Consider the following 15,078-nt stretch of genomic DNA (forward strand, 5'->3'; position numbering starts at 1 on the left):
CAAAATCTCCTGTAGAATGCTGGAATTTAAGGACAGCAAGACCAGAGTCATTTGGCAGCTGTACATTTTTTGTCATCCTAATAAACATTTGAGTGAAAAAAATGGTGATGGGGAAAAAGCAGATGAGAAATGCAAGCACATACACATACATCCACACTGCAGACACATGAGAGTTTCTCAGTGTGAAGGCCTACCCTTTCCATCTAAGTGAATGTCACTGCAATGATGTTGGTAAGAAAGATGTTGATGCTTTTAAGCTTAAGTAGCCACTAACAGATAGTTCATGCAGGCAAGTTCTTTTAAATTCTCAATTTATTTTCCTACAAATGTCTTGCTATTTTTGCTTAGTTACACATATATTCTTCAGGACAAATATGATCTCCTCTGAGTTTGTAAACAGCTTAGTACAGAGTGAACACTGTCACAGATATATTTCTCAAGGCTTTTTTTTTCCCCAGGTGCAAAATTGCTAACAATTTCTTACGAAACCCATCATTTATAGAATTTAGATCTTAAATTATTTAATTTCAGTTATCACTACTGCATGTTTTCTGCTTCATTGTGGTGCTAAGGGTGACTATATTTTAAATAAATGTTCATTAAACTAATTTAGGCATACTATCTCCACCAAACCCAAAAACTCTAATTCACAATTCCTACAATAAAGACAACAGACAAAGCTAACAGTGACATTCAATTTTGCTGCTTTCGTGAGTCTTTTGTTTTATTCTCTAACATTTTATGTTAGTCATAAGAACCAATTTAGAATTGATGTAGATCTGTTATTATATTCAAGGTAAAATTATATAAACTAGTAAACTCAATAGTTTTCTGTTTGCTGTTCTTAACCTTATCAAAATAAGGCTATAAAGCACAAGAAGGGCAATGTGCAGATCTTTCTGAAGTCTATTTAATGTTTCATTACTAAAATAGCGTTATTTCAAGATGGTACAAGTATGGATTTTATAGTTACCAAATTATGTCTATTTTAAAAACTGGATTCCTGTTTATAGGAGAAAAATATTGCTTTTACCTTACTGATAAGTGTGACGACATCACCTTCTCGGATTGTGAGTTCATCATCATTCTGTGCTTCGTATGGAAATATCACTTTGCAATACTCCTTGGCTGAAAGAAGAATATTCAGTGTGATAAATCATCTTATAAGAACTGCTTATCCAAGGGTGAAAATCTTCATAAAATGATCCAAAACTGTCTGCACAGTGTTTCATTTTCTTGCCATTTTTCTTTTTGCAGTACAGAATTTCATAAATGCTGTGAAATATTTAAAGAACTCCACACTGATGAGAATTCACAATACACGTTGACCGTGGAGTCAGTTCTACAACCCCTAGAACCATTATTTTCTATTATATTCCTCCCTGCTGATCTTTGAAAGTCATCTGGCTGGTCCTGGGCACCCTGCTCTGGGTGTCTCTGCTTGATAAGTGGTTGGATCCATCATTAACTCAAATAGAATTGCTCCTGACTGCAACCTGCCACAAACAACTTTCCTTGGAGGTGTCAGACCTGTGTCTGACACTTGCTGCAGTACTGCCACGGGTGTAGCCCTCAAACAACTAATGTAAATTGGAAGCAAAAAGGACCTAGTAGGCTAACATAGCTTATCTATCTCTGGTGTGCAAGAAAGAAAACATTTCTGATTCAATACCAACGATAAAAAAAAGAAGTAATACATTAATAATTGTAAAGACATTCATAACTAAATCCTCTGTATACTCAGCACAAAGGAAGACTTGAATATTAGTTTAACATTTCCTCTTCCCTTTCCATTCTATAAATAAAGGCACCAACTTTCATCTAGAAAATACAGGAGCCAGCACTCCCATTCAGAAATCTTAAAAAGCAGTTGTCACGAAAAGAGGTTACAACACGTTGCTGTGCAACAAATACTCCTACGTCAGCGTGTCTTAACAAATAGAAAGTGAATGTGCATTCCAGCTATTAAATAATGTATACAGTGTGATATTCTAAAACAGCAGGCTTAAAAAGACCAAAGAAATGCTCACGGGAATTACTGGATCCTTTGTAAAAAGCGCATGTTACTTTCTAGAAGAGTTAAGCTCACACTCAGTTAAGAGTTAAGCTCAAATGTCTCAGTATTGATGGCCTCTAACCACTACATCACAACTCATTTCAAAAAATGGAAGGGATGTCTAATTGCTAGTTCACTGTGATATGAATAAAGGCTTTGGATCTTTCTTTGTGGACGCAGTTGGGATGTTTAATCTGCACACTGCCCTGTCTTCCGGACAGTACAGTAACACTGCGTCTACAATACAATGTTCCTTCATGGACTAACTATAAACTCCACATTAGGAGGGAAGTCTAGCAGAATGAATCACTAAACAACAGAGAGCAGCCAGTAACGCACAGAAATAATACTATCCTGAAAGTGGTCAACTCTCAGCCAAGGTGTGAATGAATTCCATGCATCTGAAGTTAAAGAACATTTTCATCAGCAACAGTCCAGTATTCGTGTCTCTTGAATTCTGCAGGGGGCAAATCTTCATCAGTTCCTCCTTCTGTCTAAGGGCCGTACATTTGAATAAGGATGAAGACATTGATCAACAGAGTGGACAGAAGGCTGTGGTTTTAGTGTTGAAAAATGTCTGTTGATAACCAGGTAATTAATTGCTCTCTTTCTTCTTTTTTTAAAATACTTCCTCTGAAAGTATGTGCCAATGTGGATGCCACAGTCAGTAGCTGGTCAGAACCAGCTAGACTAACTGAAAAACTCCTAGTCTTTCATATATAGGAAACTGCTATGAATCTTCACCTTGTAGATCTGGTATCAATAACCCTGTTATCGCATGACCTCTCTGCCCTCCACATCAAACTCTTGACTTTTTTTTTTTTTAAATATTCAGATAGCAGAGAAATAAGGAATTAAGCTAGAAAAAAATGACCCATCACAAAAAAACAAATCAAAACAAAACAAAAAAACCCATTGTGAGCACAGGCAAACGTTGATGCACTGCACAAAGAGCCAGGAGACATTTTTGGATAAGCATGAGAGAGAACTGAGAGTGGGACAAGAACGCAGGATGAAGGCACTGACATGGAAAAAATATCTTGGTTTATGTACATTATGGGGTTGGATTCCTTCAGTGTGATTCACATTGACATACACTAAATCAGTATGTTCCTCTGCCCAGTGAGGACCCTCTGAATCACACTGCAACAGAGCCAGGTCTCAAAAACACTGTTCGATTTGGGTGATTGGATGAAGTCAGCTTTCAAGCTTCTCTTATGAAAAAGCTGGTCTAGCATGACTTAAGTAGGCAAAACCAAAGTCAAGCAGGACTCAAAGTAGTATGAACCTCCAAATTCAGATCAATAAAAGAAGAAAAACATCTAATAAAACATGTAACTTATGTACAAGAATTGTCCTTACTCAGCAGAGCACAATATATCAAAAGGATGTAATAGTACATAATTTCCACAGTTATGTTTAAATAAGAAGGAAAAAAAAAAAGATAAAAGGCAATACTAATTTCAAATACAGAAGAGAGCACACAGTAACTTGCTGAATTTGGTCTTTTTGTAAGTAGGAAAAAAAAAAAGGTCAAAGTAACATATCCAATTACAAGCATGGTAAATAGTTTTAAGCCAAATTAAAGCTTCAGACTAAGATACCAATATTAAGCATTTTACATTTGATACCCAAGGCTGGGTTTATAAATCACAGATGGTTCTTCCAGAAGCCTCTCTTTCTTTCCTCTGACCTGAAGATATGTTTTAAAAATATACCTCTCCATAAGCCTCCAGCAGTAGACATCTTGGAAACTCTAAGGGAGGAGAAAAACATGATATTCACGAGCTTTTCAGTCCTCATTTAGTAATTCAACAACAATTTACTCTTTTAGACCACAGACTCTGCTTATGTACTTGCAGCTGCTCCCAAGCAAAGGAAAACAACCTGTCATATACAATGGACATTTCTCAGGGGATTGAGTGAGCAGATGAACCTTGCCATATGTCTTGAAACTCAAACAAGTTGGATCTAATGCAAGATGTTCAGTTTCTTGCCTTATACATTCTAAGCTGAGAGAGCACGGGCTAGGTACAATACCATTAAAAAATATGCATCCCCGAGTACCTTCCATGATTTTTGAACCACAGTGTTTCAGCTAGACTAGAAACAATGATGACACAACAACAAGCACTTTATTTTCTCTGCCCACAACCCCTGCAATCCAATCCTTCGAAATGAAGAACAAAGTCATTGCTAGATTCTTTGACAGAGCCCCAAGAGTTTCCCAGAATCATCCTCATCAGTCAAAAGCTGCAAGAATAAACAGCAAGCAAGGAACTAGATATTTATAACAAGTTGCTTGCCACTGCCCATGCTACACTGAGGAAACAGTCTCAAGACTACCCCAAACAATAAATAAGGCTATCCTCTAATAAGAACTGGATGATTTAGGGGGATAGTTAACATGCATCTTCTTTTAACACCTTATGACCCACAGTCTGTCCTGCATTCAAAATATGGGCTATTCGATACAGCCTTAAGCTCCAGAAAAATATTTCCTCAAAGAGGGAAAAAGGCAGCAACAGATGGCCTTCCTACAGAATACAGCTGCTGCATTATCTAGGCTGTCACAAGCACTGTATTTCACCCACAGAACGCAGTGGCTTGATGTACATTTATTTTGAGAGACTGGTTAAATATTGTACTGTCCAAACCAGAACTGGGCAAACTGAATTTACTGCATCAGCAGAACCTGCACATTTTAAAAGGATGCCTCTTCTATTTGTTCTTCTGCCAGACTCATAGAATGAGTTGAGATATTCAAGACCACTGTCCTCAGACATACATACCCTTTCATGTAAGTTGCACAGGGGATAGTCACTCTGGAATTTGCTTTTCTTAGGCTATGATGATCTAGGTTCCTCTGCTTATTTCTGCTGCTCTTTCCTTAGTGTTAGGCAACATCTGTTCTGCCTCAAGGGAAGATCTGCTCCATCTCACATAATCTTACATTGAATTTACCTGTCTGGCTTTTCCAAAATTGATAGTTAGTTTTTAGTAAAGCAAACAACCATCAGATACAGTTGATTTTTGAGGCTTAAATATTTCTCCTTCGATGAAGTCTAAATCATACAGAAATATTAAGTGAGAAAACTAGCAGCATTAATTTAGTTATCTTTGGGCTTAAGCTTCCTCTTTTTAACTACTGCTCAAATAAAGGCTTTCTGAAATTGAACAAAATCTACAGTGTCTAGGGAAAAATTACATAATTGTTACCAAAAACAGAAAACAGATGGGAAAAAAAACCCCAACAACTCAGCAGAATTTGGCTTTATCATTAATCACTGCCTTCAAGATTCATAAATGGATAGCACTAAAAAAATTTCATGGAACTGCAACAGACTCAAAGGATCAAAACACCACCTCATTAAACAAAACAAAACAAAAATATCCAGAACTAATTAGGGCCTCATTAATCCAGACTCAGCAGCTCCTCATACTCTTTCTATCGTCATGCAAGAAGCTTAGCACTTGCTAGGATTTTGGTATTCCTATTATGTAATTGGTTAACACGAACTGTAAATAATCAGTGAGTGGAGTAATCAAATTAAGTATCACGGTCAGTGCGCTTTCTGACTCACTGTCGTTGCTTTTTTGCTGTCTGTGCACTTACACTCCATTTTTGCAGTCTCAGTAAGCTGTAATGGTTCTGTCAGTCACTGTGAATACTTTGCTTTGCTGAATTCCAAAATCCAGCAGAGCTACTTGAAAATTGATATGTATTATCTACAAAACAGCCTTTCCACTGCAAGACACTTAAAGTAAAGGCAAGCTATTTCATTGCAAAATAAATAATAAGATAAATAAACTCACCCCAGAGGTTTTTATCCTGTATAAGTATAAATACACGTAAGTCTGAGCCACACATAAAACAGTTGAAAATTCAACAGCAGATTTATTCCCCTAGAAGACTATGCAGGCACAAACCTAAAACAAACAGTTCTTCCCTCTTCTATTCAAAGATGCATTCTTTTATTCCTAAAAAGTTACTGATATTTCCTTTCCCTTTCTGTTTTCCAAGGGACCACTAGAGCTCTCTAAGTCTTTGTGCTTTTGCTGTACTGTGTGTTTGAGCAGAAGCCATTCTGTCTTCTCTTTGATTTTGATAATGATCAGCTATTTATTTCACAGAATCAGAATCACAGAATGGCCCAGGTTGGAAAGGACCTCCAGGATCATGAATCTCTAACCCCCCACCACATGCAGGGCCACCAACCTCCACATTTAGTTCTAGACCAGGCTGCCCAGGGCCCTATCCAACCCAGCCTTGAACACCTCCAGGGATGGGGCATCCACAACCTCTCTGGGCAGCCTGCTCCAGCACCTCATCATTCTCATAGTAAGGAACTTAAGAATTTAACAAATTCTGAAGGTCATTTCTTAAGGAAATTCACATAGCAGACTGCTGGGAGATGCACCTATGGAACACACAGTTATCTTTGCTCTGACCAGCTTATCCTACTGCAAAACTTGGGCCATCTTGTGCATACCAGGGAGCAAATGGCATCCATGTTCAAGTGCCAACCACTCCCTCATCTCAGTGGGACAGGTACAGGAAAAAAAGCAGACTCATTTATCAAGATGTGAGAGAAGTCAGCAACCAGCACTCCTCAACGTAGCCCCCTGTGCACAAAAGGAAGGTGGTGCTGCTCTCTTTTTCTGGCTCAGTAGGCTAGTCCACAGTGCAAGAGCTTTTTTTATCCAGAACAGAATAAGGAACAACAGCATCAGTCATGAAAAGAAACAGGAGGAAAATGAAAAAACATATTACTACTCCTCCACCAATGCAATTTCTCTTGCTTCAAGCATACATCTCTGGCAGCAATCACAAGGGAATCCAAATCACATACCCATGAGCTCCCGCTCCATACTAAGCTTCCATTTCAAACTACACCTTTGGAGAACGGCACAGTACCTTGTTCAGTTTAGCAATTAAAGGCTCCAAGGACACCTGGTACTCCGCCATTCCAGGCCAAAGTGAAAAAAGCTCAAGTCTAAGAGGGAGGGGTATAGTGTGTCACTGTGGAAGGCAGAGTTCTCCAGCCCTTGCTGGAGGCTTTCACGTTTGTTTATACGTGGTACAAGCATGAAGCTTCAGTACCATGGCGTGTGATTTTGTAATCAGTTTGAGCTGCCAACAAAACCCACGAGTTAATATGGAGAAAGGTACTGAGCATTTCTTTGTCTGGCTCAACATGCAAGCATTGCTGCCACAGGTGGGAAAGCTATGGGAGCACCCTTTCAGATGACACCTACCTGTAGGCCAGCTTAACCTTATCAAGCTGCAGATTGGGAAAGGTAATTCCAAAGCACATTCATTCTGAAGTCCTGCTCTACAGTACCAGTTTGCACGCTTTTCAATATTTAAAACTCACTTCCTCCAGGCAAATGAGTTATTGCAGCACTTCACATTAACAGCCTTACTTCACAAAGGGAACAAGATAAGAAGATGCAGAAAGTCAATTACCATGGTCCAGTTAATGAACAGTAACAGTAACTCACTAAGCTGTTTCAAGCTGCTTTTGAAATTCTGAGCTGATAGCATGTGGTCTTTCCTGCACACTTCTGCCAGATAGCCTCTATTTTCCTGCTACTCCTTGTCCTTCCTCAGTTGGTATTTCAGTTCTGAGACAAAACACTATCTGTTAACTATCTAAAAAGGCAAACATGTCACGGAAGGACTTAAAAACTCAATACCTTATATTATAATCCATTTCTTTTCTAATATGTGGCTATGTTCTCTTCCCTCTTATTGTTTCCTACAAGTATCTATAACGTTTAGCCATAACTTCATATGAGTTAAAACAAAAGACTTGGCATTCTCTTACAACTGCTCTGAGACCTTTCTAGAAGATTTAATTATTCCTTTTTGCTCTACTGAACATCTAAATAACCAAATAAAACCGAAGTTCGTTGACTCTGTACCACCCACACAAATATGTCTGCTACAGAAACAAAATAAAAAGAGGAAAAAGTAAGAGTGCTCAGAACCAGAGATATTTTTCTATGACCTTCCTACAAGTTACGACAACTGAAGTTGGATCTTAACTAAACTCTGACACGTTCCAAAGTATCCTCCAGGCCAAAAGCTGATCATGTTATTTAACTTGATTTCAATGTCAGGAAACTCAAGGTAGGACTATCAAAGCAGAAACAATTCAGAGGATTCTGTGAAACAAAATATTCTGTCTGTGTACCACCTACTCAAAGTCTGTCCTAAATATATCCATCTGCATCCTTGCTTTTCATACGTACAAGATACTACTCTTCTAGCCAAAACCAGGAAAAGTGCTCAGTTATCTTTTAAGAGGCTCAACAGCACAAAGTGCAAAGAAGCAAAAGCTATGAAACCTACTTTTTGTTCTGCTGTCCGCTTCTGTTTTTGTTGGCTCCTGAGTTGCTGTGGCTGGAGGTACTTTCTTCCCAACACTCTGAAAAAAAAAAATAGTTATTCTCCTTTAAGATCTGCAGGTTCATTTAAAAGTCAGATAACAAAAAAAACTTAATGGAAATGCAAAATATAGGAATAGAGACAGAAAAGAAACAGAGGCAAATCGAACTGTACAGAGACTTGTTTGTAGGATATTTGTTAGTTTTTTGTTGCTTTTTTTTTTAAATAACAACAGTATAAGACCCATAATAATCCTCAAATCCTCCCTTGAAATTTTGTTTACTAATATTTTTAACCATCAACTCCTTAACACAGCATTAGGGTAAAGTCACAGAAGTTTCATTTGTGGATTTGGTGCCAACAGTAAAATTGAAAGAACTGAAAAAAAATCCCTTGATTTCTTTCCATACCGGGAGTATTCATTTCAGTCATTTCACACTGAATGCGACTTTTAAGTTGACACCTCTTTATACGTTCCACATTTTTGCTGGCTTTAACCAAAAATAACTACTTTACAGAGGATTATTATTGTAATTATCAATTATCAACCTCAGCTACTCTGAAAGAACAGTAGAAAACATTGTTTGCCCACAGTGCAATAGAATTGTTGATAATCATCTTCAGGCATCTTAACCGACTTACATGCATGCCACCTCCTCTCTTCCTATCAGGAAAGCCATCTAGCTTGAAAATTCAGATCACATGTAGTTGACAATAATAGTAAAATTATTATTTCTTTATATGAGTACTTATAAGCCCTAGCTATAGCTCAGCATACTAGAAATATATAAACACAAGAAAAAGTACTCCACACTGCAGTGACTCAAAGTAAGAGGCAAGACAGCTAATACTTAGTCTTGAAAACACTGGTGACCATGAATAAAACACTGGTCAATATGATAAGCAATAGGAATATAACAGTTTAAATAGCTCAAAAGTTTCAGTGTACACAAAAAATAAGAAGAGCTCCATTTTTTATGCTGCGCCAAAACTTTTCTATGGAAAGGAACAAACATGGGTGCTTCTGGCTGGCAAAAGAAAGTGCAGCTGGAAGAGAAGCAATTTGGAGAGCTGTGCACACGACAGTCATCAAACGTGTGTTGACAAGCAAAACAAACTACAAATTGCAATACCCTCAAGTGTCTTGCTGCTACTTAACTTGTAAGTGGCAAAAGAAACAATGATGGGCTTGTAACTCTGCTTCCAATCCTGAGTTTTTTAAGTGCTGGGAATGAGAACAAAACTCTACAGAACCTCCTAACTTCTTTGCTGAGGTAGGAACGACAAGAGAGAAGAATTGTCTGCAGCAGCAATCAGACAGGTAACAGAACAACCAGAGATGTCAGACTCCTGCAAATAATCAGGAGACAACGAAATTCAAGGAAAGAGCATGGGCTGGCTGTGCTGAAGAAACTAAGCCAAGAAAGATGAAGATGAAGAGCTGAGTCTGAGCTGGAAAGCAACAAAAACTGCACTGGAAGAGATGCAGGAAGAATCTGAAGCTACTAAGCATTCACACAGACAAAGCACCTAATTCCTTTTGGATTAAACCTAAAATGTAGCCAGGAAAGCATCCAGGAAATAGGAGGAAGGAAGTAGTATATTCCAGTACAACAGACAAGCTGCAATGTAAAACGAAATTCAAGACTTCTTATTTTATAGAAGTAGATGCAAGTTTAATGCTTGAATACATTCACTCATCTGCTTATATGGTGTAGTGCGGGTGATGTATCAGCATGAGGAACCAATTGACTCCTTGGGAGCAGAAAATCAAACATCACCCAAACGATGCTGCTGGTTATTTGGAGTTAGGAGGCAGGTCAGAAAGCAATTTTTGCAGCATGAACCAGAAGGCCCATAATAACCCCCCCTCCTGAAAGAGTTCTTCCTAACCACCAGGCTGCAAATGCAAGCAAATTTCTGCATTTTCTCTGTCTCTGTATATCTTGAATTCTTGGCTGCAGAGAGCTCTCGGAATCAGCAAACAGAGAATCACATTCTCCTCTACCTTAGTATCCCTGGTCTAGTGCTTCAGAGACGCTTCTTTCCCTCTATGCTCCTCCAGCATGCTGACTGCTAAGTCTCCTTTCTAAGTGGTGGCAGTCAGCCAAGTTCAACCTACATTACTTTTAGGTCCCATCACACAAGAAACATGTGTTGGAAACTGAGTTCAGATGTCCTGATTCCATGGCCAGGTTAACTCCCCAACACACACCAGAATGTAACAACAACATGGACTGAATTTAATCTCACTATTTCTGCAAGGCAAGTGTAATTAGATTATGTGGCTGTCAGACACAAATCCCTCTAATCGCCTGGCAAACAAATCCTAAAGATGAAAGGGGATGAGAATTCTTCTTGCTGCAGAAGCAGCTGATAGAAGCATGAATAATGACCGTGATCTGGTGTACAGATATTCAGAGGGTTGACAGAGATTTAAGCAGCAACTTGCCAGTCAAAAACCAGCTTGGTTTTATGAAGCCTATGGAAGGATAGTCGCCCATTAAATCACAGGTTCAGTTTAATGGCAGAGGCCTTGATGGCGATGTGGTACACTACAAATCCCTATCACTGCAGAGCAGTTTCCTCTGATACTGAATTAACAGTGATTACAGAAATGACTGAGGTGGTACACAAAGTCTCTCGGATGCGGTCACAGCATAACCTAAATTTTTATATTTCCCTTCATTTATGTACTTTGTCTTATTGGCAATCCTTGTGACAGAGAGCAACAACAAAAAACTAAAGCAGACAGCGTGCAGTACATACGTGAATTTTTCTCATGTGAGGGCACATGAGAAAATAGTTGCACTTCCCTGCATCTATTCAACCCTGACCACAGGAAGAAAAGTAGACCTGTGCACAAGTTTCCTCCTCCAGGATATTTTAAAATTGTATTTCAGGGTTTTTCATTGTTGTTGCTGGAAACTGACTTGTCTATTTACTTTAGTTATGCAGGTCCTGTATCTCTAGAAGATTTCATCTGACAATTCACATCAAACTGTCACTTAAGCACCAGCTAGGTTGACATGGAAGATTCTGTAATACTTCTTTGTACTACAGGAACATAATTATCCTTTCACCCTCCTTTAAAAAATATGGGTTTCTCCTAGGAACAGCTTACGTACCCAGTAATAAAGGGAAAGAAATGGTTTACTCAGCGTCAGGATTTATTCTGGAAGGTATACTGAAGTCCTTATTCCAGATAAAATACTTTGGGACTGTTATTTGAAAATAAAACTCTGTGAAGATGTACTTAAGGAAGACATAGAATATTCGTGGATTCATCCGTATGAGCTGGAAACACTGCTGTTTTTAAGCTTAATATCATTTGTCAGGTTGAATAGCGAAAATATAACAAAACGCACTGATGCTTTTATACAGAGGAAGAATAGAGTCGAGAAGTGTCAGAAAACCTCACGGATTGGGTCAGGGGAATAAATGCACCATGCTTCTTTGACTACAATACTTCCTTTAACATTCAACTACTATTTCTGAATGTTGTTCACATGCATCAGAATTTTCTTTAGATATAGGTTTATGTGCAAATCTAAGGCCAGTGCTAGCAAAAATATAAAAGCTTTATTCTTTATTGTACTCCTGATGCACCATTTCGTAACTGAGAGCATTTTTCTCACAAAGAAATAGAAACAGCTGCTAGATTCTTCCAGGCGTGGATGAGTCTACATATAAACAAGCTTCTCGGTGAGTATATTTAACATTGGTGTTTTGGGGGGAGGGGGGAGGAGTCAAATTGGTTTGCTATTTTTTGTTTCCCCACGTTTCCAGTGTTTATGGTACATTATCAAGTCCTTTTTGCTTCCTACCTGGACTACCCCAAATTCAGAAAAACATTAAAAGTGCTAACATTAAAAAAAAAAAACAGAAGGTTTTCAGATGTCCAAATGCCCTTACTTTGTCAGAGACCTGTAAAATAAGGGAGATGTCTGGAATTTTTTTTTTTCACCGAGACACCAACCTTCAGCTCCAGATGAAATACTTTTTGTGACAGTATGACCAAGTATTTACTACCCTGGGGTTTCCCAAAAGGACAGAGTTAAGTGTTTTCCTAAAAGGTCATCACACAGCACTTCAAAAAGGGTAATGGGAATTTTAAGAAGCCTTTGTAGAGAAAATAAAAATTCTTTAGGGACAGTGTGAATAAGTACCTGCTTGCACATTTGACTGACTTCGTTGTCTAAATAGCTTCTTCCTCCTGCCAACTTTCTACTCATCCATGCTTTGGTATAAATACCATCCACGTGCTTCTGAACTATAATTAGTAATATTTTTAGTATCAGCTGGATAGATACAGTCTGTTCAATGCATGCACAGCTAATATGGAGAGCTCCAGCTGCCCAAGCCGCACACATGTCTGTCGAAATCACCTATGACGAAATTCCAACCACAACACAAGGTAATTTCCTTAAACTAGGTCAGATGAATGAACGAGGCAGGAAACAAGTGTTCATCGAGTCCTCAATTACAAACACACTGTCACAAGGACAGGCAAGCAAAATAGCTTTTATTCTTCTGCTTGCTTGTTTTCTTCAAGCTTGCACAGAGAGGCAGAATGCAGCCTGTCTCATAACTGCTGTGAGCAAGAGAAGGAGCAGCTCCAGTGTTGCCCAAGGCTACCGACCCAAGGTGGCCAAGTACAGAGGAGCCACCTTCAGTTACCAACTCCTGTTACCTCCCTCTGCAGTGGGAGAGAACTAGCGTGTGTTAAAATGCGTTGTAGATGGGAAGAAAGAAGAAAAGAGTTTGCAAGTTATCTGCTTCCCTCAATAGCTGCACAAACTACTGGTATAGAACTGAGGCAAGGAAATTAGTGCATATAGGGGTAAGGTGAAAACCAGCAGCAGCGCTCATTTATACCAGCTCAAGCTCATCAGGAAAGTATGGTAAGCATCTCAGTGTGCTTCAGTAACTCCAAAGGATCATGCTCAAGGCAAACCAAGGAAACGTCGCAACAGCGTTGGCTTCTACAACATTCAAAAAACGAAATATGAATGATGTTCAGATACATGGCTCTACACACCAGGTGTTACTTCCATAAAGAACTGGTGCTGTAACCACAGGATCAGGTATGGTGTACATCCACAGAAGTTTACCAGCATTTATCGCATATTCCGGAAGGTAAAAGTGCATTTCTTCCAACTGATGTCTATACTAGAACACTTTTGGACTTGGATGAACAGCTCCTGAATGACACCTACTTACACATCTCAAGCGTGTCTTTGCAAAGAAATAAATCCTATGAAAAGTTTTACCCATGAGAAGTTATAAAATCTTGTATTTAGGTTCTGTGACAGGCATGCGAACTGGTACCTTAATACTTTTCTGCCTGGTGAGAATCACCTAAACTCATAATAAGAAAGTCCCTTCGAGTAACATCTTGGTCTTACCAAAGAAACAAAAGTAAAGACTTCATCCCACCAGATCTCCTTAAAAGTCAGTGTAATTTCAGCCAGCAGCATGACTCTTGACACAGCTAATAAGTTCTGACAAAGTGGGAAAGCTGTTTTAGTCAGCAATCAACAGCCATTTGGGGTTCTGTAACTGCTCACTGGTCTCTTCTGGGAACTGGCTACTGCTCTACCACCACTTTACAGAAAAGGAACACTGATGCAGTGAACAACTAAACCCTGCTCAAACGTAAACGGCTTTTGAAATCAGGCTGCATATGCAAAAATTCTCAAGGTATGTGGGGAAAATGTTTTCTAGTGTTCACACAGAAATTGACAGGCTTTCCCCAGTTACAAGCATTATTTCATGAATGCAAAAACAAAACAAAACAAAACAAAAAACAAAACAAAAACAAAAAACGAAAAAAAAAGGGGACTAAATTAGCATCATAGTCTAAATTGTATTACTATGCTCTAATTCTCATTCCACAAAATGGTAAACAGGCTATGATTACATTATACCACACTCAATTCACTTGGTGCCCTAGAAATGGAGTACTGAATGTGACAGCACCTTGCAATTGCTGTATCTGGGATGCACTGACAGTCAGGACACTGGAATACAAGCAGACAAGCAAGCAGGAAAGTAAACAAACAGAAGGAAACAGCACAAAGGTGTCCAAATAAGGGAAATTTTAAAACAAAACATGATTTTACTGGGGCTTGTTTTCTGATTTCTCTCAGATGCCTATTCTTCTGGCATATTTTTTTACGACTAACATAAGAAGCAAAACTACCTCTTCTCATCAGTTAAACTGCATGAACTACATCATGGGAAAAGAACAAAACGAGAGCAAAAAGCTGTAAATACTTCAAGAATGGTCACATTTGCTTTGATTACAAACGGTTACATTTTTCAAAACAACTAACTTCTAAAGCAATTAATGAAAGAAGTTACCAGTGCTTTACTTAACTGGGTTGAAAAGTATTTAGAAATGATATACAAAGAAGGCCTACAAAATCAATTACTAGGACAGACAGAAAATGATTCATGTGGTTCTAAACAGAATCACAGGGGCTAGAAGGGACCTCTGGAGATCACCCATTTCAAGGCCTGCTAAAGCAGGTTCCCTACAGTAGGTTACACAAGAAAGCATTCTGGCAGGTTTTGAATATCTCTGGGAAAGGAAACTCCCCAGTCTCTCTGGGCCATCTGTTCC

General features: G+C 38.7%; 1 protein-coding gene across 3 annotated transcripts in view; it reads right to left on the reverse strand.

Annotated features, from left to right (window-relative positions):
- The window catches only part of SH3KBP1 (SH3 domain containing kinase binding protein 1), a gene marked incomplete at both ends in the record, with an annotated part of 217,316 nt that overhangs the window by 47,731 nt on the left and 154,507 nt on the right, over positions 1-15,078 (reverse strand). For all 3 annotated transcript variants that reach the window (XM_079541896.1, XM_079541895.1, XM_079541897.1), the window contains 2 exons: positions 1,034-1,128; positions 8,415-8,490. In XM_079541896.1, the coding sequence (XP_079398022.1) occupies positions 1,034-1,128; positions 8,415-8,490 (171 nt within the window). The remainder of the gene's footprint in view (positions 1-1,033; positions 1,129-8,414; positions 8,491-15,078) is intronic.

Source organism: Tetrao urogallus (assembly GCF_951394365.1).
Source record: "Tetrao urogallus genome assembly, chromosome: 1".
Lineage (NCBI taxonomy): Eukaryota > Metazoa > Chordata > Aves > Galliformes > Phasianidae > Tetrao > Tetrao urogallus.